Genomic DNA, 24,342 nt, shown 5'->3' on the forward strand with positions numbered 1-24,342 from the left:
AGTTTGGCACGTGTCATTTCAGTAAGTAACCCAAATAACCTGTCTCACCTGCAACGTTTTAACAGCATTGCCCTTAGTCATGAATCATGTATCCTATCTATTTGGTTCGTATCAAACCCGGAGCCTTTAGATGGATTAAAGCCAACTTTACATGAGGTGTAGGGATTTCATAATACTTATGAAGAAGCATGAAAAGACAGAGACATTCCATTTTGGTAAGAATGGTTCCATTTAATTTACATTACTCCCGTGCCATGAGTTTCTGCTTCTTCAGCTTCTTCTGAGAAACCTGCAGGACAAAGAAATTGTATTAGGCCACCATACTGATTCTGATAATACCCTCATGGGGACTGAATGACGTAGAGGTGGTTGCTCAGCCCCATTCATATTTATTTTCATGGGTAATCCAAAGGTGTCCTAAGAAAGTCATCATTGCAACCATTTCAAACACACTTATGTGAAAGGTCTGATAAGATTTGACGAGTATTGCAGAAGGATAGTAAACTCTTTCGTTCCAGTCTACAGAGCTCTTATTCAAGAGTTTATACCTTCTAATCACACTGCTTTTACATTGGAAATATGGGGACGAGTGCATATTTTCAGGAAGATACCAAGCAGTCTTCTGCAAAATGCGTTGGCATGCGTACCTTTTTCTTAGTAGCGACTTCCTCCTCTGGTTTGGGAACGATCTGCTCCTTCTCTGTGAGGATCATCTCAATGTGGCAAGGTGAGCTCATGTATGGGTTGATACGACCGTGGGCACGGTATGTGCGTCTGCGCATCTTGGGGGCCTTGTTGACCTGGATGTGCTCGATCACCAGGGAGTCTACATCCAGACCCTGTCAGAATAGAGCACAGATTAAACTGGTTAGCAAGTCAAATAATCCACATACATGGCCAGTTGTCTGTGGGATACAGTACTTAACTTTGACACTTGTGGGAATTGGCCTATAAGTATAGAGCTAAATTACAATGTTTCTTACAAAATAAATACGAAAAGTACATGCAAAGTAAAGATTTGAGAATATTTGCATAAAATTATGTCGCCAATTAGATAGGAACCTAGCTTATGAAGTACTTTGAGCTATCCTAGCTGTGCCGTTGAACTAGAGCAGGCACACTTGTAGTGGTTTCTTTTAGAACACAACAACGGTCTATTTTAAGTCCCAATCTGGGTCAGGTGGGCATGATTTGAAAGCGTGTTCCATTGCCAACATGACTAGCTAAGTAATAAAATAACATTTTGGGTGTTAACCTTTCACAAGGTAATTCAGAGAAACATCGTAATTGGTGGGCATAAAGCGAATTTGGAAAGTATTGAGACCCCTTCACGAGTTCCAAATGTGTTACATTACAGCCGTATTCTAAAATTGATTCAATTGCACCCCCTCAATTGACACACAATACCCCATAATGACAAAGCAAAAACAGGTGGCATTTTTGCAAACAAATTAAAAATAAAACTGAAATATCACATTTAAATTAGTAGTCAGACCCTTCACTCAGTACTTTGCTGAAGTACCTTTGGCAGCAATTACAGCCTCGAGCCTTCTTGGGTATGACGCTACAAGAGTGGCACATATGTATTTGGGAGTTTCTCCCATTCTTCTCTCAAGCTGTCAGGTCGGATGTGGAGTGTTGCTGCACAGCTTTTTTCAGGTCTCTCCAGAGATGTTCGGTCAGGTTCAAGTCCGGTTTCTGGCTGGGCCACTCAAGGACCTCGAGAGACTTGTCCCGAAGCCATTCCTGCATTGTCTTGGCTGTGTGCTTAGGGGATTGTCCTGTTGGAAGGTGAACCTTTACCCCAGTCTGAGTGCTCTGGAGCAGGTTTTCATCAGGGATCTCTATGCACTTTGCTCCGTTCATCTTGCCCCACAATCCTGACTGGTCTCCAAGTCCTTGCCACTGAAAAACATCCCCACAACATGATGCTGTGACCATGCTTCACCGTAGAGATAGAACTGGCCGGGTGATGAGCGGCGCCTGGTTTCCTCCAGACGTGACGCTTGGCATTCAGGCCAAAGAGATCAATTTTGGTCTGGCCAGTCTACCATAAAGGTTTGATTGGTGGAGTGCTGCAGAAATGGTTGTCCTCCTGGAAGGTCCTCCCATCTCCACAGAGGAACTCTGGAGCTCTGTCAGTGACCATCGGGTTCTTGGTCAGCTCCCTTCCCCTCCGATTGGACAGCTCTAAGAAGAGTATTGGTGGTTACAAACTTCTTCCATTTACGAATGATGTAGGCCACTGTTCTTGGAGACCTTCAATGCTGCAGAAATATTTTGGTACCCTTCCCAAGATCTGTGCCTCGACACAATCCTCAACTGTGGGACCTTGTATAGACAGGTGTGCTTTTCCAAATCATGTCCAATCAACTGAATTTATCACAGGTGGACTCCAATCAAGTTGTAGAAACATCGAGAATGATCAATGGAAACAGGAATCACCAGAGCGCTAAAAACCTGTTTTCGCTTTGTCATTATGGGGTATTATGTGTAGATTCATGAGGGGGAAAAAAGGTCATCCATTTTAGAATAAGGGTTTTAACGTAAGAAAATGTGGAAAAGTGAAGGGGCCTGAATACTTCCCGAATGCACAGTAGAAAGGAGTCATGAGTGCATTCAGGTGTGTGTGCTGCAGCTAATTTTGTTCTCAATAAACAAGCTAATTCTGTTCAAAGACATGTTATCTTTGTAACTTTACAGCTAATAGTAATCATAAACATTGACACTATATGACATAAGTTTTATGATTTGGACATGTGAAGTGCACATCTGGACATCTGTTTGGCTTGAGACATCAAAGCGGTATTTATTATGATCCTCAACATCTCATCTTAATCCTCAATATGTAGTCATCTTAGTTTACAGCAATTCCCTCGTTCAAGCAAAATTTTCAAAAGTTCCTCAAACAGCGGGTGGGATGGAGCAACTTGTCATTCGTGGTGCTCAAGTTCAGAACGGCCATCAGTCAAAACCCATTCAGCGCTGTGAAGCGCAGAGCCAGGACTCTGGCATGTATCGCATGTCACTGTACAGCCACTACATTCCAATTTAGGGGCGTATCAACACACAAATCTAATTCTTTACACACAAGTGTTGAAAATGGCAAAGCTAGAATCCTTAATTACTACATCAATTTTAGGATTAATAATATGTACTTATTGATTTGGGAAGAAAATATTTTCTAAATGCCCCATGAGCTTAACTCAACTGCTGTACCTAAAGCCTCAAAACATGGTTGAAACCAATGCTTATATCATGGATGTCAGTCCATGCATTCAAAGCTCTCGCTTTGAATTTGAGAGGGTTAACATTTCAGGCCCATCCTGCAGCAAAACAATCTTCTCGATGAAGGATTCCAGCTTTAAATTATATTGTTCATACAAGCATCACGGTGGCTTAGATGTCCCTTTTCATGGTTAATACAAAGATGTCCCAAATGGTCATTGTTGCAATCATGAATTGTGCCCATTTCACAGTTTGAACCCCAACAAGTTTGGTAGCATCATACTTTTCACAAATCTCTCCACTACAGGCATGCCACAATAAGAGGCAGGCCCAACAAAAATACCAACATTACCTTAAGCTCCGCATTGCTCTCAGCGTTCTTCAGCATGTGGAGAAGGAACTCTGCACTCTTCTTGGGCCAGCGGCCCTGTGTCCAGTTAAACTGCTTGGCCTGCAGAGGAACAGTTGGGTCAGTTGTGTGCATACAACACTGGGCCAGAATAGGTGCCCTCATTTCTGGTCAACATCAGGGAAAATGTATGTAGACATAAGCGCAAATGTGTGGTTGCTCAGCCTCGTTCATATTTATTTTCATGGCTAATCCAAAGGTGTCCTAAGAAAGTCATCATTGCAACCATTTCATACAGACACGCATTAAAACCATAAGTGCAAGGTCTGATAAGCCAGGAAGATTTTAAGTCATTTTGTGCCCCTCTCCAAAGCCCATGTTGAACAAATGTATTATTATAATTTTTTGGGATCCCTTTCATATCTGCTAATCCCAATACCTTACATAGGAAATATAATAAAGCGTAAACATTGTCAGAAGATAACCAACCAAAGTCCCCTATACAGATTTAAATTGAGGCTAGAGTAAATGTCATTGGATTGGCGTTTACCTGGGCACACCTGCTGACACCCCCATTGTAGCGACGGAAGGGAACACACTGGTGCTTGATGGTAACATCCTTCAGGTACTTGGTGGCCTTGCGGATGTGCATGCCTTTGATGGTCTGAGCTGTCTCACGGGTGTTCTGATGGGAAACAAGAAGCATTACTGTAGTAACTAGCTATATCAATAACAGATTGTTATAACTGTCTTGATAGGCATGAATGCAAAATTGCTCAGTTATTTGTTAGATATTGTCACATTTGATTCCAAAGGTCTCCAATGTTGTCATCATAGCAAAGCATCATACCCTTCAGCCTGCACACATTTATGACTACCAATACATATCAACCAACAGCAACTAACTCCCACACGGATACAACTACAGTAGACAAAATGTCTGAAGGCAACTTCTCATGTGAATCAGAAAAGTGAACACCTTACCTTGAAGTGAACCCGGAGATTTGAGCCCCTTGACTTGCATGCTTCAGAAGAAAACACAGCAATGATCAGTAAGGTCACACGACAGAAATAACCTTACATGGTGAATAAACCATTTGTGTGGTTGCTCAGCCTCGTTCATATTTATTTTCATGGGTAATCTAAAGGTGTCCTAAGAAAGTCATCATTACAACCATGGTTAAGTCTGATAAGCTAGCCAATTTAGCTAGTTCACTTGCATTAGCGAGCTAGTGAATAAATCCAGGGCAACAATCACACCGGTACTCACACTTAGTCGGGTTCTCGGGGTCGAGCGAGTAGCGGACCATTTTCAGAGATCTGCAAAAGATAAACGGGTTGTTAACTAGCTAACGAAAACTAGTCGGAGAACGTGTTAGTGTGTTGCTTGACTGAGAAACAAGTCAGACACCTTGGAGGATGCGCTACGTGTTAGTTGATAGCTAGCAAACATTAAACCAACCCAAGACATCGAGCAAATCACATACGACTACATCACTGGGACTATGTATTTCATCAAGACTCAATCGTAGGGCCGGGGACGACATCATGGTCATGGTTTCGTTAGCAATGCCAAAAGTGGCTGGGGGCCAAGCATATCACAAATATGACTTTTGGTGAAAATAGCCACCAATACACGCTTAGACGCCGGCGTTTCTAAGTAGTGGTTCAAATACATGTAAATTGAACGTTTAAAAGTCGGGATGCCATAGATATTAAAGCGATTACATGGATTCTCGGCCGCAGATGTGTATCGACTCACTTACTTTCTAAGGCCGCGGAAGGGAAGAGGTAGAAAGAAGCATTCTGGGAGTGGAAATCGTAAATGTCGTCTCGCGAGATATTCAGAGATCTTTGAACGAGACTAGGTGTTCTTCTTTGGTGTAATTTCTGACAGGCATTTATTCCAATAGAAATAGTTTACCGCCACCTTTTGTATTACAAATATATTGCATTCTCATTTTGAACAACTGTGAAACGTTTATGAACTAGATGCACTGGCGGACATTTGTCAGAAGAGGCCTCACATCATCAAGGGTCCTCATGATCTGGGCATCAAAAAAAGGTCATGGGGCCCGTCTGAAGGTAAACCAATACCGGGCTGAAAAATGAATGGAATTGAATAGTTTCAACTGTTCTGTCTGCGGCTATGGAACCCTGACCTGTTCACTGGACGTGCTACCTGTCCCAGACCTGCTGTTTTCAACTCTCTGGAGATACTCTTAATGATCGGCTATGAAAAGCCAACTAACATTTACTCCTGAGGTGCTGACTTGCTGCACCCTCGACAACCACTGTGATTATTATTATTTGACCATGCTGGTCATTTATGAACATTTGAACATCTTGGCCATGTTCTGTTATAATCTCCACCCGGCACAGCCAGAAGAGGACAGGCCACCCCTCATAGCCTGGTTCGTCTCTGGGTTTCTTCCTAGGTTTTGGCCTTTCTAGGGAGTTTTTCCTAGCCACCATGCTACATTGTTTGGGGTTTTAGGCTGGGTTTCTGTACAGCACTTTGAGATATCAGCTGATGTAAGAAGGGCTATATAAATACATTTGATTTGATTTGATTTGAGTTGAATAGGGAATTTCCACGTCAAATCAAATCAAATGTTATTGGTCACATACACATGGTTAGCAGATGTTAATGCAAGTGTACGGAAATGCTTGTGCTTCTAGTTCTGACCATGCAGTAATAACTAACAAGTAATCAAACAATTGCACAACAACTACCTTTTACATACAAGTGTAAAGGAATGAATAAGAATATGTACATATAAATATGTGGATGAGCGATGGCTGAACAGCATAGGCAAGATGCAGTAGTTGGTATAGATTACAGTATATACATTTACTGGGGTGGCAGGGTAGCCTAGTGGTTAAAGCATTGGACTAGTAGCTGGAAGGTTGCAAGTTGAAACCCCTGAGCTGACAAGGTGCTAAGGGGTAAGGCCAAATGTTTCATAAAATATATATTTTTTTATATTTACAGGTAAATATATTGCTAAATTGCTAAATATAATATTGCTAAATTATCCTTGGTATGAAAATCTTAAAACAATTCCATATGTTACATGCCATGTTGTGTTGCTACCATGTTCTTGCCACGTGTTGCTGCAATGCTATGTTGTTGTCTTAGGTCTCTCTTTATGTAATATTGTGTTGTCTCTTGTCGTGCTTTGTCCTATATTTTTATTGAATTTCTAAAAGAATTTAATCCCAGACCCGTCCCCGCAGGAGGCCTTTTGCCTTTTAGTAGGCCGTCATTGTAAATAAGAATTTGTTCTTAACTGACTTTCCTAGTTAAATAAAGGTTAAATAAGATCAAATAAAATAGTAGAAAACCCAGACCTTGGCCCTTAGACTCTAGGGGGATACAATACGCATTGCTTTAGTAAAAAGACAGGTGCTGCTGATAATACTGCCATTGTCATCAAGGCAGAGGATGGCAGGGTAGCCTAGTGGTTAGAGTGTTGGACTAGTAACCAGAAGGTTGCAAGTTCAAATCCCTGATCTGACAAGGTACAAATCTGTCATTCTACCTACCCCTGAACAGGCAGTTAACCTACTGTTCCTAGGCCGTCATTGAAAGTCAATTTTTGTTCTTAACTGACTTGCCTAGTTAAATAAAGGTACAAATAAAAAATATGTGTAGCTACGTGATGTTGTCTGGCCAAAAAAATGTTATTTCATACTCTTTCTGGCCAGACAGCTTCAGATACATGGGCTACATACTGTATAGTAAGACAGAGGGGTGCTGCTACACTCGCTCGGATGCTTTCTCCAGTGAGAAAGTTTCCGTCACTTGCGAATTCAAGGAAAGTTGGCAAGTGCACAGTGCACTGTTTGGATGCTGAAATTATTTTGGATGAACGTGCAAGGGTAACTTACTTTTTTAAGTGATTTGTTTGACAATCAGATGAAAACATCATGACTGGTTCTGTTCATGGCACATTTAAAGGTAATACATTATTATAGTTAAATTACGTCTTTACTTTCAATCCTCTGCCTGAGCCCTCCAAATCACTAAGTCGCCCCCTGGCTAGATGGGCTCAAAGAGCAGGAAAATGATGTTCTCTGATTATTTCAAGTACAGTACCACCATCAACAGAGACATATTATTGTCTCCCACGATTAAATCGGGGAGGGGACTGTGCATCTGTCTCCGTCCGTTAGTGCGTTTGTACACTAGTCATACATGATATCTCAGACTGCACTGGCCAGATTTTGACGAAACTTGGGTGAATGATGGGTCTTGCCATAGAGATCCAGCATTTACTAAAATACACTGATTGGCCAGATGGTGGTACTATAACAAGATATTTAAAATGATTTGAAAGGTCACACCCCTCACCCCGTTTGACCTAAAGTCAATACATAGCCCCCTCTCCTCACAAGGAACAAATTTGCCTCAGTGAGCCATAAGGTCCGCCATGGTGGATTTTTATTTTGTAAAAAACACTTAAACGCTACTCTTCTGGCACGAAATAATCGATCTGCACTAAACTTGAATATGTGGCATCTATGGACAAAGATCTCTCAATGCAATATTTTACAGGCTAGTACCTAAAACAACATATTGACCAATAAACATTCCAGTTGCCGTGGTCAGGCACATAAATGCATATAAATCAGTCAAGGATATTCGTATTGTCAATAAAATTGGTACGCATCTTGTAAACACTGTCAAGACTCAGTACATGAAAGAACATTAATATCGACCACACAGTGGCGCTATAATGGGCACATGTTAATATCGCTTGATCTGTTTGACTCAGAATGCTGAAATTTGGCACACATTCTCAGGGATACAAGTCTAGCTATCCCATGTGATATATCAAACACCACTGGCCCGATTTTGATGACACTTGGGTGAATGATGCGTCTTGCCAAGGGGATCCATCACTTAGACAATTACTCTGATTGGCCCAAAGGGGGTGCTGCATCACTCGTGGGGGGACGACAGATTTACTGTTGCCTTTAAAAATATATATTTTGGTTTGTTTTTCAGTCAAAGCAGTTCAAAACCCCTGTCTAAATCAATATAAGCATAAAGGCCTGATGGGACCAATAGTCTAGTATTTTGATGGGATCATATACTGTAAGTAATTCAATGATTAACCCCCACAATGAAATTGGGGAGGTAACTGTGCATCTGTCTCCGTTCTTTAGTACGTTTGTATGTTAGTCACATGTGATAATGTGATATCTCAGACAGCACTAGCTGGATTTTGACGAAACTTGGGTGAATGATGCATCTTGCCATAGAGATCTGGCATTTACAAAATCCCACTGATTGGTACAAGGCGGGGCTATAAGGTGGGAGGCTGCATCATTCGTGGGGGACAACATGCCCTGTTTTTCATAAACCACACATTTCTCTAACTACCTTTATATGTATTTAATACAAGCTCATGTTCTTGTACTGGAGTTTTTTTTTCAGTGGTGTAAAGTACTTAAGTAAAACTACTTCAAAGTACTATTTTAGTAGTTTTTTGGGGGTGTCTGTACTTTACTTTACTATTTATATTTTTGAGAACTTTTACTTTTAATTCACTACATTCCTAAAGAAAATAGTACTTTTTACTCCATACATTTTCCCTGACACTCAAAAGTACTTGTTACATTTTGAATGCTAAGGTTCCTGAGTGGTGCAGTGGAGGTGCCACTACAGTTCCTGGTTCAAATCCAAGCTGTATCACATCTGGCTGTGATTGGGAGTCCCATAGGGTGGTGTACAATTGGCTCAGCATTGTTTGAGTTTGGCCGGGGTAGGCCGTCATTGTAAATAAGAATTTGTTCTTAACTGACTTGCCTAGTTAAATAAAGGTTAACATAAAAATGCTTAGCAGGAAAATGGTACAATTAATGCACTTATCAAGAGAACATGCCTCTGATCTGGTGGACTTGCTAAATACAAGTGCTTCCTGATTTTGGAGTGTGCCCCTGGATTTCTGTAAAAAAAAACTAGAACATTGTGCTGTCTGGTTTGCTTAATTTAAGGAATTTAAAATTATTTACTTTTATTAGTAGTATTTTACTGGGTGACTTCTACTCAAGTAATTTTCTATTAAAGAATCTTTACTTTTACTCAAGTATGACAATTGGGTACCTTTTCCACCACTGAGTTTTTGGGACCTCTCATCTCCACCTCAAATGATTAGGTGTGCTGCTGAGGTCTGTTTTATCACTAGAGGGGCTAATCATTCAATTTCTTGTAGGAGTCTCTGATTTTGTGGTGCTGCTACCTTGGCAAATAGTCAACATTGGACCAACTGTGACATAAGTAACTGATCTACAAGAGAGCTCCTTTTCATCAGAAAGTGCTGTGAACTAGTCTGTGAAATTCAGATTGTAAAATAGATGGTCTATGCAGCATGTTATATTTTTCCCCTTGATTCTAGTCTCGATCACCTATATGATTTCAGCGCATATGTTGTGTGGAATACCTCACCTTAGCAGCACAATATCCTGTATCTCACCCCCTCTTCTCTTGTTGCCCTGGCTCGAACATTATTGATCTCTGACCTGATCAGTCTGCAGTGGAGGTGCCCTCTCTAAGTAGATCTAATCTAGATTATAGATTAGGAGGTAAAAAAATGGCAGGTCATCTTTTTTTTTTACTCTAGTCTATCTAATCGGTGTAATATCCTTGCGTTCTGGCTTGGACTGGGAGTCCAGGTCAGGAACGTGACCTCAGCTATTTAAACTGGGAGTGTGTAGTTGGCGGAGATGAGAGTGGTCATTCAATAGAATATATGCCATTTAGTAGATGCTTTTATTCAAAGCGACGTAGTTGTGCTCATACACTTGAAAATATTGGGTCATCCTGGGAACTGAACCCACTATCACAGCGTTGCAACTAAGCGCCCTTGCTCTACTGCTAGAGCAGTTTTACTAAGAGAGAGCATACAGAGACTACACTCCTGACTTTTATCAAACGTGGTATTCAGTGCTGGGAGACAGTTTGCTGCCAGTCATAACTCTATGTAAAGTCATTTAAACACAGCGACCAATATCAAAGTATCTTTCCCATAAAGATGTATAATCAGTATTAGTGTGTAGAGAAAGACAAATGAAAAAGACAACGTGGTCATATTTAAACCAGTAGTTGGTTTATTTTGTATTTGGTGCTTTTTACGTTGTGCTGTGAGAAAGTTTGACCTGCTACTTATAAAAGTGTGCGGAGCCTACACTCTCACAATGGCTAAGTGAGGCCATGCACAACGTTGCACTGCAAATAATGTTGAAAGAGGGTGGTGACAACTTAAGTCAAGATACAAAAATAAAGATATTATATACAAAAGTTATAAACTTTTTTCTTGCATGTTTTAAACATATTGCAGTATCTCCCCCATACCAGTGAAGACCATCTTGGAATAGCGGAATTTATTTCAACACGACCAAAGAAGGTGCTGTGAAGACTTCAGACTCAATACCCACAGACATCTTTTTCTGTTTCCTTTAGAGGACATGATCATCTTTTATTTACATACAATGATCATTTTTGAACAAGTCTAAAGTGAAACCGAGTACTTTTCTTGCTAAAGCTGAAATGGCAAATCACAAATACATCACACCATCGTCAGGATATGCCACAAAGAAACAAGTACAGCTGAAGTGGGATTTCCTTGGCATAAACACAGTCCACTGACCTCACATAATATGTCCTTCCAGCATGTACTTCATATGATACATCTGCCCCTTTGCAAGCCAAAGCAAAGGTTAAGATCTGTACATGGGTAACGTGTGTTGTGTTCTTTAAGAGTAGGTGGTGTTCATGTGTTTGGCTATACAAGGCTGTATTTGGTTTACAGACATAGAAACAGACAGGCAGATAGACCCCACAACTGTCAGTCATAGATTGATATAGTAAGTAGGAGGTTCAGTCGGTTCTCTTTTCTATGTTCTTCAAATCACAGCCTTTACACGTGGACACGTGGAAAATGAGCATTAAAAATGAGCATTACGGGAAATTAGAATGGGGTAGCAGTCCAGCCAAGAGGTTTCCAACATTTCATGACGCCACTAAGTTGTAAAGAGAGAAATCCCTCCAACTCTTTGCCCACTCATCTCTCGATTGTTTAATTGATAGTTGATATGGTGGATTTCCTGTGTTTCATCCTGGTTAGGTTATAGGCAGAGGTTTGTCATAGATCTGGAGGGCAGCGTGGAGTAAGAGAGTTGGAAAAGACACTGCTTGCTGATGGGGTCTTAAAAAACGACCACGGTGAAGGTTTGCTTTCAGCCAAAGTCCTGTAATATGGCCTTTGTCATCATAGCGAGGCAGTGTAAGAACAGTTGGATAACCTGCAAATAGAAAAAATACAAAGAATATAACATACTCTTACTTTTATACTTTGTCATTTGTAGTACAGCTTCACTATCATCAATTTTATCAGGTATATTCAATTACAGGTTAGATGTCGATCCATTTACACAGTATATAGAAGCTTCTAAGCATCGAACCCTCTAGTTACCAACCTATGACCCTTTCTGGAGGATACTTACAGTTATCAGCTCTACTGCATCCAGCTGACGGTGCATATCTCTGTGACCTTGCATGGCTATGTGTCCAGTCTGGCTGCTGCCTGGGTGGGTTGAGGGGATTCAGAGGGAGAGCTGGGTTGTGGGGTTCAGACTCAGGTGTGCAGCAGGTGTTGGCTAGAGAGTCGGGCGTGAGGGTACAGTCAGACAGGACAGTAGATGCCAGGCCGCGTGGCTCATTTGAGACAGGGGCTGACCACAGTGGGCGTAGGTGGGTAAACCAGCGCCACGTCAACCCGCTCCAAACCATTCTTTGGGCAGATTATCTCAGTCAGCCCCTCAGGGCGCGGCTGGCTTAGAAGCTCACCTAAGAAAGAGCAAGACAGGGGGAGAGTTAGTTTAAAAATAATACTCAAATTATCCAACCAGCAGAGATTATTTATCCAATGATATCAGGATATAGTGGATTTTCTACAGGATCCAAAATCAATGTTTTGCCAAGATTTGAGCTGTAACAAAATTGTTCTCTATTTGTCCACTAGATGGCAATTTCACTGCATTACCACTGATTGCCAGAGCCTGCTACAGAGAAAAATAACTGCATGTTCATTTCCCTTGAGACCTCTGTGGAGTGGAGGGCTCCAACAGGCTTTGTTTAATAGCTGCAGATCCCCTCATATTCAAAGGGTGTGTCCTCGTCAGCAAAATCACAAGGTACTGGCAGTTTGCTGGGGAATGTGTGTTAGTGAGAGAAAGAGCTTGTGCGTGGATGCCTGCGTCTGTTTGAATATGCACGTGCATGTGAACGTGCATGGGTGTTTATCACCACATGTTCTGTAACCAAGGCCATTTCCTGACTATCAGCACAGAACAGGCTGTACGTCACATGTTATGGCCTTCTAATTATGGGGGAAACAAAAAACGCCCCATTTGCCTCACTAACAGGCCATCTGCAGGCCTTTTAACCACTGTGTTGTGTGATCGCGAATGTCCAGAAAAACATGCCTGAACTTCATTCTCTATCCAGGATAGTCGATTTACTCGTCATCTTCTAGAAAACTAAACCTTAATTATTACCCTTAAAGCCTTAGTTGGTTTGTGGAGGGATCTATGCAGAACATTTTTGAAAGACCTCTTCTTTCCATTTTCAGACACAATAGCAGGAAACAGAGCTGGTGCAGCACGAACAGAATCAGAAAGGCAGCTAAAAAGGGAAAAACAAACATCCCAAGTCTCCTTCATTCTCTGCTGCATCCTTAATGGTTCTAAAAGAAGTCCTGTGTGGCACAGCCAGGGTTCCTCCAAACACTGCCAGACAGTTCGCAACTGACAGGGCATGTTGGGATGCTGTGCCTAGGTCTGTTTGTGATGATGGCGGGGTATCAGTCCGATTGAGGCAGGCAGAAACAATGAGTTGTTACATCATCCGTCACGAAATAAGATTACGGTCATCCTGCCTGGCTGGCTGCCTCTGACAGTAATGCAGTGCAGCACGAGACTACACCCATCAGACAGTGAGTGGGTTTAGTACATGCTCTGTCTGTACACAGACAGCCTGACCACGCACTGCTACTATAGCCAACTGGATAATGTACTCACATAGTGCTTGGAAGTCCATGAGACAAACAGTGGTTAAATCCCATCAGTAATACTATGTCACTACATTCTCTATCATTAATGGTTTTATTATAAAATCTCTGTTGTGTGATATAAAGGCAACCCCAATCAATATGTTAGGGTAGGGGGAGATGTTGCATGCTAGTTTGACAGAATCATTTATACTCACTGACGTGTACCATGCTCAGAGCTCACATGATTTGAATGGTTTAGCTGTAAGAATGGATTAGGCCCGATGATCCTTTTCCTTGGTTAAATAATAATGCACCCCTCTTGTTTGTCTTTGTTAGACTGCCTAGATAGCTCACTAATATTGTACTGCCCCATCACCGGCAGGGTCTGATCTGGGCTTATCTGCTACAGAAAAAGATTGACCTGGTTTTACTATCTGCACCTCATATCGTCATGACCCGCTGGATCAACACTGTTCAGCTCCAGTATGGTCTCCGAGGCTGTGTCTGTGTGACCATGACTGTCACCATGCTGTAAAACTAAAACCTCCATAGCAACCTTATCCAAAAGGTAATGTTTTTTTGTTTGTTACCAAGGATATGGAAAATAATATATAGTTTGTTACCATGGTTGATATTTGCTCTGGTCTTTGGTATGTCTGATCATTTCAAGCACTGTTCATTTCTCAGCGTGTCTTAGTCCTGAAACAATTTAGTTCACACAGATTTTCTTCCCTACACTCCACACAATGTATAGGATTCATCTCAATGCCCCCTTCTTCCCTCTGGGTGTGTAAGGCAGTAGCCTATCTAATAGCCTGTCCTTAGCAGCACTTAACCCATTGATTTTCTCTTCTCACCAGGACAAAGCAGGGGGTCCAACTAGCATGCTGGAGTCGTTTAGCACTGGAAACAGACAGACTGGAATAAAAGGGTTAAGGTCATGGTATTTTTTGTCCTGGTTAAAAAGGTGTGATTTTTACACTATTGTGCTTGTAGTGCTGCAGTTCACTGCAATACAGTCGGAGTGTATAACATCACAGTGTTGCTATATGCAGGACGTCCTGACATGTGATGTATTAGTGGTTCATTCCTGAGAATGTTGCCGGCACCAGATCTCTCTGTGTGGAAACAGTGGGGAGTCTGTTACAGGAAGCATACGTGCTGAATCACACAGCCAGTTAGTCATCTCTGCCGCTCCCCTCATCTGGGTCAGAGAGTCAGACAGAGGACAGTAAAAGAAACGCTCACTCCAGTCTCACCTCCTTCACTGCTCACTGGGTGAAGGCTAGTTACACAGTGTGCAGATGGACAGAGGACAGTAAAAGAAACGCTCACTCCAGTCTCACCTCCTTCACTGCTCACTGGGTGAAGGCTAGTTACACAGTGTGCAGATGGACAGAGGACTCTGTTGGTCCTGACATCAAGGACTTGGAATGTGCCATCCACCTCCACTCCCCCCTCCTCACAATTGCATCAGCAAGCAGGTAGGATAATGAGCATGTACATTCCTGTGCTGCTGCCCTGCTCTGCAAGGCTTGATCTTCTGCCAGGCTGTCCATTTCTGCTCCTTTTCTCTCCACTGAACTCTACCACCATAAAAGGAAAACTGCTATTTCTTCAGGCTTGCTAGAAGAAAAGAAAAAATATATATTTATATATTTTCCTGTTTCCAAGAATGTCCCAGTAGGATGCTGGATGTGTTTGGAAAAACACAGGAGGAGTCTAGCTGAGAATGTCCACGTCTGGTCTTTTCACAATGGACTCAGTCCTTCGCTTCCACTTCCCCTTTTTCCCCAGCTTTGGGCATCATTGAAAAGAGAGGGAGAGGGGCGAAGAGGGGTTGGCGGGGTCGTAGAAGGGGGTTCATTTCAAAGAAGGCTATTGACAATGATCGATAACACACACACACACACACTCAGAGGGGTGGAGGAGGGGCATATGAACACATGAAAGGGCCTGGTTTCGGAGGGTGTCGGACTCAATTACTTTCTCGTTCATACATCTTTCTCTGTACACAATGTTTCTGTAGGAAAATCAGATGGGCCACTTGTAGTCAGCCCCCATCCCCCGCAAAGGGAATGACCCTCAGCATCCAATCAAGACTGATTTCACAGGCCTTGTCCCTCCTCCATTCTGTCACCACATCAACATTTCCCCAAGTTTCAATCATCGTCTTCTTACACACTAATTTCCTCTTACTCATCAGGTGACATCATTCATTATACAACAAAAAGGAGGGGTTCCTCCCTCTTTCCACATCTGCCACACTCCACACTGGTAGGTGAGAACTCACACTGGGGTTTGAGGAGATCGATAAAAAGCCAGAGTTTTTCACAGCTGTTCTAACAGAAACAAAGGCAACGCCCCCGAGAAGAGGCAACTTTCCCTGGCGGACTGAGTAACAGCCAATGCCGTGACCAAGCTTGCAGTGTGCCCAGGTCAGGCCTAAAGCAAACAGGGCGGGCCTTCTGCCCAGTATCCACACTCACCCTCAGGGGGTCGGTAGAAACTGGAAGCACCCAGTTCAGGGGGAAAGGAGAATAGAGGTGAAGCCTGAAAACCCGATGCATACGGGTTCTGACGACCTGGCTCGGGCATTTCTTTTACGCCTGCTACATTAGGTTACTCCATATTAATGAAGGGTCAAGAGGAGAACTACTCTTCCCTCATTGGCCTATTCAGAGCTAACACAACCGCCATGGAATGAATACCAAACAGAAGAACACACACAGGACAAACACTGCAAGCATGTCATAGCCATATTCATAATCACCTTTAGGGGTAAACAGGGCAGAGGGGGGATTGGACAAAGCACAAAAGATCATATTTGTTTTCAATACTAGAAATCAGCTTAGGTCACAGAAAAGGGGTTTTAGAAACCAATTCCACAGTTTAATCCCCAACCCCAAGGATGATGGTCCTCGTGATAGCATCTACACATGTCCCAGCCCCACCCGTCTACTACAGCATTACATTATTATGCTCTTGGAGCATATCCACACAAAGGGTAACAGAACAACACTACCAACCTCCTATCAGCCTACAGCCTGCCACTACCCGCCCCTTTCACAAAACAACATGCCCCACAGGTCTAGCCCTCGAGATGTATAACTAATGTCTGTGTGTGTGTGTGTTGTGCACACAAAGATACCGCTGAGACTGGATTGAAACAGTGAGGAAGCACCAGCCTCTCTGAGGCAGGGGGACAAAGGAGGGCAGTGGCTGTTTTCAAGCTTACACCCCTGCAGCTTTAGTCCTGTTGGGGTGGGGGTGGGGGGGCTGTGTGGACACAATGGCACTACAACTGGGAGGGGCTGTGTGTGAGAGTTCCTGGAACCCCCGCCGCTGTATCCACACTCACCATCATTAGCATGCACACACACCAGAGGAGGATTTCCAACAGCTCCCGTGCTCTAATTAGTCACACGGGACTGACTGCAGTTCTGTTGACACAGCCAGAATAATCGGACAGGGAATCGACCTACACACTGAATTCGCCACGTCACGTGTAACTTAAAAAACATATGGTTTATCTGAGAAAGGCGCTGGAGGAGATGGCTGCCATTTTACGCTCCCCTAACCAATTGTGAATGTTTTTTCACGTTATTTGTAACTTATTTTGTACATAATGTTTCTGCCACCGTCTCTAGATATCAGGACTGAGATTACTCATCCCAGACTGGAAGATATTTTTTTTTTCCTTCAACGAGTCTGACACGAAGGATTTACTCCAGACACCTGAAAAGGCCCTCATCCCCGTCATTCACAGGAGAAAGACAGAGATATCAGGGTCTGCGTTCCGTAAGGATCCGATGGCGAGAGGGTAATCTGCCTTTACCATCAATCCTATTAGTCAACATGAATAACATACAGCTGAATACGACATGAATAACATATAGCTGTTGGGTTGTACACTGTTTCGGCAGGATTGAACAGCCGCCTCTGGTATGACAAAGGAGTGGCAGTTTATGCATATTTGTAAACAACAGCTGGTGCATGAAATTTAAAGAAGTCTCGCGGTTTTGCTCGCCTGAGGTAGAGTATCTCATGATAAGCTGTAGACCACACTATTTACCAAGACGTTTTCATTATATTCTTCGTAGCTGTCTATTTACCACCACAAACCGATGCTGGCACTAAGACCGCACTCAATGAGTTGTATAAAGCCATAAGCAAACAAGAAAATGCTCATCCAGAGGGGGTGATCCTAGAGGCCGGGGACTTTAACCTCTTGAACCTCTGGGGGCAGTATTTGATTTTTGCATGAAAAATGTTCCCGTTTTAAACATGATATTTTGTCGCGAAAAGATGCTAGACTATGCGTATAAATTGTCAGCTTTGGAAAGAAAACACTGACGTTTCCAAAATGGCAAAGATATTATCTGTGAGTGCCACAGAACTGATGCTACAGGCGAAACCAATATTAAATTTAAAACAGGAAATGCCCCAGATTTTGGAGGCGCTGTGTTCCAATGTCTCCTTATATGGCTGTGAATGCGCAAGGAATGAGCATACACTTTCTGTCGTTTCCCCAAGGTGCCTGCAGCATTGTGACGTATTTGTAGGCATATCATTGGAAGATTGACCATAAGAGACTACATTTACCAGGTGTCTGCTTGGTGTCCTCAGTCGAAATTATTGCATAATCAGCTGCATGCATTTTTCCATTTGGTACAGTGGAGAAACCAAACTGCCACGAATGATTTATCATCGAATAGATATGTGAAAAACACCTTGAGGATTGATTCTAAACAACGTTTGCCATGTTTCTCTCGATATTATGGAGTTCATTTGGAAAAAAGTTCAGCATTGTAATGACTTTATTTTCGGGGGTTTTCTTAGCCAAACAAAACGGAGCGATTTCTCCTACACAAATAATATTTTTGGAAAAACTGAACATTTGTTATCTAACTGAGAGTCTCCTCATTGAAAACATACGAAGTTCTTCAAAGGTAAATGATTTTATTTGAATGCTTTTCTTGTTTTTGTGAAAATGTTGCCTGCTGAATGCTAGGCTTAATGCTATGCTAGATATCAATACTCTTACACAAATGCTTGTGTAGCTATGGTTGAAAAGCATATTTTGAAAATCTGAGATGACAGTGTTGTTAACAAAAGGCTAAGCTTGTGAGCCAATATATTTATTTCATTTCATTTGCGATTTTCATGAATAGTTAACGTTGCGTTATGGTAATGAGCTTGAGGCTATAATTATGCTCCCGGATACGGGCTTGCTCGTCGCAAGAGGTTAATGCAGGGAAACTTAAATCCGTTTCGCCTAATTTCTACCAGCATGGTACATGTGCAACCAGTCGGGAAAAACACCTTTACTCCACATAGAGACATGTACAAAGCTCTCTCTCGCCCTCCATTTGTAAAATCTGACCATAATTCTATCCTCCCAATTCCTGCTTACAAGCAAAAACTAAAGCAGGAAGCACCAGTGACTAGATCAATAAAAAAAGGATCAGATGAAGCAGATGCTAAGCTACAGGACTGTTTTGTTAGTACAGACTGGAATATGTTACGGGATTCTCCTGATGGCAATGGAGTACACTATACCAGTCATTGGCTTCAACAATAAGGGCATCGATGACGTCGTTCCCACAGTGACTGTACGTACATACTTCAATCAGAAGCCACGGATTACAGGCAACATCCACACTGAACTAAAAGGTAGAGCTGCCGTTTTAAAGGAGCGGGACTAACCCGGAAACTTAAGAAATCCCGCTATGCCCTCCGAAAAACCATCCAACAGGAAAAGCATCAATACAGGACTAAGATTGAATTGTACTACACTGGCTCCGATGCTTGTCGGATGTGGAAGGGCTTGCAAACTATTACAGACTACAAAGGGAAGCACAGCCACGAGCTGCCCAGTGACACGAGCCTACCAGAGGAGCTAAATTACTTCTACGCTCGCTTCAAGGCAAGTAACACAAACATGCATGAAAGCATCAGCTGTTCCAGACAACTGTGTAATCACGCTCTCTGTAGCCGGTGTGAATAAGACCTTTAAAACAGGTCAACATTCACAAGGCCACAGTGCCAGATGGATTACCAGAATGAGTACTCCGAGCATGCGCTCACCTACTACTGGCAAATATCTTCACTGACATTTTCAACCTCTCCCTGTCCGAGTCCATAATACCAACATGTTTCAAGCAGACCACCATAGTCCCTGTGCCCAAGAACACTAAGGTAACCTGCCGACCCATAGCACTCACATCTGTAGCCATGAAGTGCTTTGAAAGGCTGGTCATGGCTCATATCAACACCATTATCCCAGAAACCCTAGATCCACTCCAATTTGCATACCGCTCCAACAGATCCACAGTTGATGCAATATCGATTGCACTCCACACTGCCCTTTCCCACCTGGATAAAAGGAACACCTATGTGAGAATGCTATTAGTTGCTTAGCGTTCAACACCATAGTGCCCTCAAAACTCATCACTAAGCTAAAGACCCTGGGACTGAACACCTCCCCTTGCAACTGGATCCTAGACTTCCTGACGGGCCGCCCCCAGGTGGTAAGGGTAGGTAAAACAACCGCCACGCTGATCCTCAACACGGGGGCCCCTCATGGGTCTGTGCTCAGTCCCCTCCTGTACTCCTTGTTCACTCATGACTTCATGGCCAGGCAGGACTCCAACACCATCATTAAGTTTGCAGGTGACACAACAGTGGTACCGCAGTCTAGGTCCAAAAGGCTACACTTGATAACTTCTACCCCAAAGCCATGACTCCTGAACATCTAGTCTACACATGCTATTTGCATTGCCCCCTCCTTTTACACTGCTGCTACTCTGTTATTATCTATGCATAGTCACTTTAATAACTCTACCTACATGTACTGTACATATTACCTTAACCTCGACTAACCAGGGTAATTGATTTTATATGATTTTACAGAAATGAGTCAGACCTCCCAACACAATAACTGATGTGTTGTAAACCTACTGTATTTGAACTACGACCCACAAACACAAAGCTGAGATAATGGCAGAGCTACTCCTGTAATGTTTGTGTTGTAATAATATCCTATTATAACTATCCAGTCCTGACATACCATTACGTTTTCACCAGCGCATCCAAGCATAAACATGCTTCTGTCAAACTTTTTACAGTCAAATTTGGGTCAAGTATTTCCAGCTCTCCAGGTATGTACCTTAAGTGTTCATGGTACAAAAACAACTGTACCGTATGTGTGACTGGAATATAGTTGCTCAAACAATGTTCTTTTTTAAATTTTATTTATTTTACCTTTATTTTAGTAGGCAAGTCAGTTAAGAACAAATTCTTATTTTCAATGACGGCCTAGGAACAGTGCCTGTTCAGGGGCAGAACGACAGATTTGTACCTTGTCAGCTCGGGGATTCAAACTTGCAACCTTTCGGGTTACTAGTCCAACACTCTAACCACTAGGCTACCCTGCCGCCCCGTTCTATTTTCTGTCTAAATTCAGCTCACAGTTAGCCAACACTGATCATGAGGAGAGACATTTTTAGAGGCAATCTCCTCCATGCCCAAATAATTGTGGTATTTTCAGTGTGATTTATCATGACAGAAGACGAGCCTCTCAACAACCTCAAATTAGTTCAGAAGATTTCCTTTCTTCAGCTGGAGTGTCCTCTGTCCTACAGTTCAACTGGCACACAAAGAGTTCATTCCAGAAAATTATGTCATGGCTTTAGAAGCTTCTGTCAGGCTAATTGACATAATTTGAATCAATTGGTATCAATTGGTGGTATACCTGTGGATGTATTTCAAGGCCTACCTTCAAACTCAGTGCCTCTTTGCTTGACATCGGGGGAAAATCAAAATAAATCAGCCAAGAAGTTGTAGACCTCCAAAAGTCTGGTTCATCCTTGGGAGCAATTTCAAAACGCCTGAAGGTACTATGTTCATTTGTACAAACTGTAGTACGCAAATATAAACACCATGGGACCACACACCCGTCATACCGCTCAGGAAGGAGACGCGTTCTGTCTCCTAGAGATGAACGCACCTTGGTTTGAAAAGTGCAAATCAAGAAGCCACTGCTCTAAAACCGCCATAAAAAAGCCAGACTGCGGTTTGCAACTGCACATGGGGACAAAGATCGTACTTTTTGGAGAAATGTCCTTTGGTCTGATGAAACAAAAATAGTACTGTTTGGCCATAATGACCATCGTTAGGTTTGGAGGAAAAATGGAGAGGCTTGCAAGCTGAAGAACACCATCCCAACCTTGTGGGATGCTTTGCTGCAGGAGGGACTGGTGCACTTCACAAAATAGATAGAATCATGGGGTAAGAAAATATTGTGGACATATTGCAGCAACATCTCAAGACATCAGTCTTGAGCAAACAGCTGGAGGCAGGGCTTTCTCCTATAGAGCTCCATTTTTATGGAACGGTCTGCCTACCCATGTCAGAGACGCAAACTCGGTCTCAACCTTTAAGTCTTTACTGAAGACTCATCTCTTCAGTGGGTCATATGATTGAGTGTAGTCTGGCCCAGGAGTGGGAAGGTGAACGGAAAGGCTCTGGAGCAACGAACCGCCCTTGCTGTCTCTGCCTGGCCGGTTCCCCTTTTTCCACTGGGATTCTCTGCCTCTAGCCCTGTTACGGGGGCTGAGTCACTGGCTTGCTGGGGCTCTCTCGTGCCGTCCCTGGGGGGGTGCGTCACCTGGGTGGGTTGATACACTGTTGTGGTCGGCCTGTCTGGGTTCCCCCCTTGGGTTGTACCGTGTCGGAGATCTTTGTGGGCTATACTCGGCCTTGTCTCAGGATGGTAAGTTGGTGGTTGAAGATTTCCCTCTAGTGGTGTGGGGGCTGTGCTTTGGCAAAGTGGGTGGGGTTATATCCTTCCTGTTTGGCCCTGTCCGGGGTGTCCTCGGATGGGGCCACAGTGTCTCCTGACCCCTCCTGTCTCAGCCTCCAGTATTTATGCTGCAGTAGTTTATGTGTCGGGGGCTAGGGTCAGTTTGTTTATCTGGAGTACTTCTCCTGTCCTATTCGGTGTCCTGTGTAAATCTAAGTGTGCGTTCTCTAATTCTCTCCTTCTCTCTTTCTTTCTCTCTCTCGGAGGACCTGAGCCCTAGAACCATGCCCCAGGACTACCTGACATGATGACTCCTTGCTGTCCCCAGTCCACCTGGCCATGCTGCTGCTCCAGTTTCAACTGGCCTGGGCCCTAGGACCATGTCCCAGGACTACCTGACATGAGGACTCCTTGCTGTCCCCAGTCCACCTGGCCATGCTCCTGCTCCAGTTTCAACTGTTCTGCCTTACTATTATTCAACCATGCTGGTCATTTATGAACATTTGAACATCTTGGCCACGTTCTGTTATAATCTCCACCCGGCACAGCCGGAAGAGGACTGGCCACCCCACATATGCTCTCTCTAATTCTCTCTTTCTTTCTCTCTCTCGGAGGACCTGAGCCCTAGGGCCGTGCCCCAGGACTACCTGACATGATGGCTCCTTGCTGTCCCCAGTCCACCTGACTGTGCTGCTGCTCCAGTTTCAACTGTTCTGCCTTATTATTATTTGACCATGCTGGTCATTTATGAACATTTGAACATCTTGGTCATGTTCTGTTATAATCTCTACCCGGCACAGCCAGAAGAGGACTGGCCACCCCACATAGCCCGGTTCCTCTCTAGGTTTCTTCCTAGGTTTTGGCCTTTCTAGGGAGTTTTTCCTAGCCACCGTGCTTTTACACCTGCATTGTTTGCTGTTTGGGGTTTTAGGCTGGGTTTCTGTACAGCACTTTGAGATATCAGCTGACGTACGAAGGGCTATATAAATAAATTTGATTTGATTTGATTTTGATCAGTCAGGAAGTTCAAGTTTGGTCACAAATGGCTCTTCCATTGACCCCAAGCATACTTCCAAAGTTGTGGCAAAATGGCTTAAGGACATCAAAGTCAAGGTATTGGAGTGGCCATCAAAAAGCCCTGACCTCAATCCCATAGAAAATGTGTGGTCAGAACTGAAAAAGTGTGTGCGAGCAAGGAGGCCTACAAACCTGACTCAGTTACACCAGCTTTGTCAGGAGGAATGCGCCACAATTCACCCAACTTATTGTGGGAAGCTTGTGGAAGGCTACCTGAAACGTTTGACCCAAGTGAAACAATTTAAAGGCAATGCTACCAAATACTAATTGAGTGTATGTAAACATCTGACCCACTGGGAATGTGATGAAAGATAAAAGCTGAAATAAATAACTCTACTATCATTCTGACATTTCACATTCTTAAAGTAAAGTGGTGATCCTAACTAACCTAAGACAGGGACTTTTACTAGGATTAAATGCCAGGAATGTATGTAAACTTCCGACTTCAACTATATGTCCCTCATCAGCAGCCTACCATTTGACCCCTCACAGAGAACAGTGACGGAAATCTACACTAGCACAGGGAAAGAGAGCTCAGGTTGCCTGTACATAGTCCGATCAGTTCAGGTTCCTCCTGAGTAAAGACAGTGTGGCTCGTACAGTCAGGAACTCATGATGTTTGGATGCCAGAGTACTGGCATACTCTGACCTTTTGAGTTTCTAGTAAACAGATCAGACATCTTGGACAGTAGACACAGCGCTCCGGTTGCCACCTGTGCAGTGTCAGACCAAGCGGTAGTGCCCAGGGCAGGCAGAGAGAGAGCAGTGAGTCAGTGGTAGACATAGGGCAGAGGCAGCTGCTCTGAGTTCAGATCCAGAGG

General features: G+C 43.2%; 2 protein-coding genes and 3 non-coding genes across 6 annotated transcripts in view; all 5 read right to left on the reverse strand.

Moving 5' to 3' along the window:
* Positions 1 to 210: 210 nt before the first annotated feature.
* LOC124048742 (60S ribosomal protein L17-like) lies at positions 211 to 5,406 on the reverse strand. 2 transcript variants are annotated; one of them, XM_046369791.1, is made up of 7 exons: positions 5,344 to 5,406; positions 4,848 to 4,897; positions 4,562 to 4,602; positions 4,128 to 4,262; positions 3,581 to 3,679; positions 648 to 839; positions 211 to 289 (listed from the first exon to the last, which is right to left on the reverse strand). In XM_046369791.1, the coding sequence occupies exons 2-7, from the start codon at positions 4,885 to 4,887 to the stop codon at positions 242 to 244; spliced, it is 555 nt and encodes a 184-aa protein (XP_046225747.1). In that variant the 5' UTR covers positions 4,888 to 4,897; positions 5,344 to 5,406; the 3' UTR covers positions 211 to 241. The 2 variants fall into 2 exon arrangements, with proteins under 2 accessions (XP_046225747.1, XP_046225748.1); XM_046369792.1 differs by having other exon boundaries at positions 5,306 to 5,358.
* LOC123989638 lies at positions 369 to 438 on the reverse strand. The gene has a single exon (XR_006830594.1). It is a non-coding gene; the product is annotated as a small nucleolar RNA SNORD58 (small nucleolar RNA).
* LOC123989639 lies at positions 3,793 to 3,862 on the reverse strand. The gene has a single exon (XR_006830595.1). It is a non-coding gene; the product is annotated as a small nucleolar RNA SNORD58 (small nucleolar RNA).
* LOC123989640 lies at positions 4,682 to 4,751 on the reverse strand. The gene has a single exon (XR_006830596.1). It is a non-coding gene; the product is annotated as a small nucleolar RNA SNORD58 (small nucleolar RNA).
* Positions 5,407 to 10,673: 5,267 nt separating the features above from the next.
* Positions 10,674 to 24,342, reverse strand: part of LOC124048744 (malignant fibrous histiocytoma-amplified sequence 1 homolog) — a 30,586-nt gene continuing 16,917 nt past the window's right edge. Inside the window, exons 2-3 of the mRNA XM_046369793.1 lie at positions 12,092 to 12,434; positions 10,674 to 11,890 (exon numbers count right to left, since the gene is read on the reverse strand). Coding sequence (XP_046225749.1) covers positions 12,304 to 12,434 — 131 coding nt within the window. The 3' untranslated portion in view covers positions 10,674 to 11,890; positions 12,092 to 12,303. The remainder of the gene's footprint in view (positions 11,891 to 12,091; positions 12,435 to 24,342) is intronic.

The sequence above is a fragment of the Oncorhynchus gorbuscha genome, linkage group LG11, assembly GCF_021184085.1.
Source record: "Oncorhynchus gorbuscha isolate QuinsamMale2020 ecotype Even-year linkage group LG11, OgorEven_v1.0, whole genome shotgun sequence".
NCBI lineage: Eukaryota > Metazoa > Chordata > Actinopteri > Salmoniformes > Salmonidae > Oncorhynchus > Oncorhynchus gorbuscha.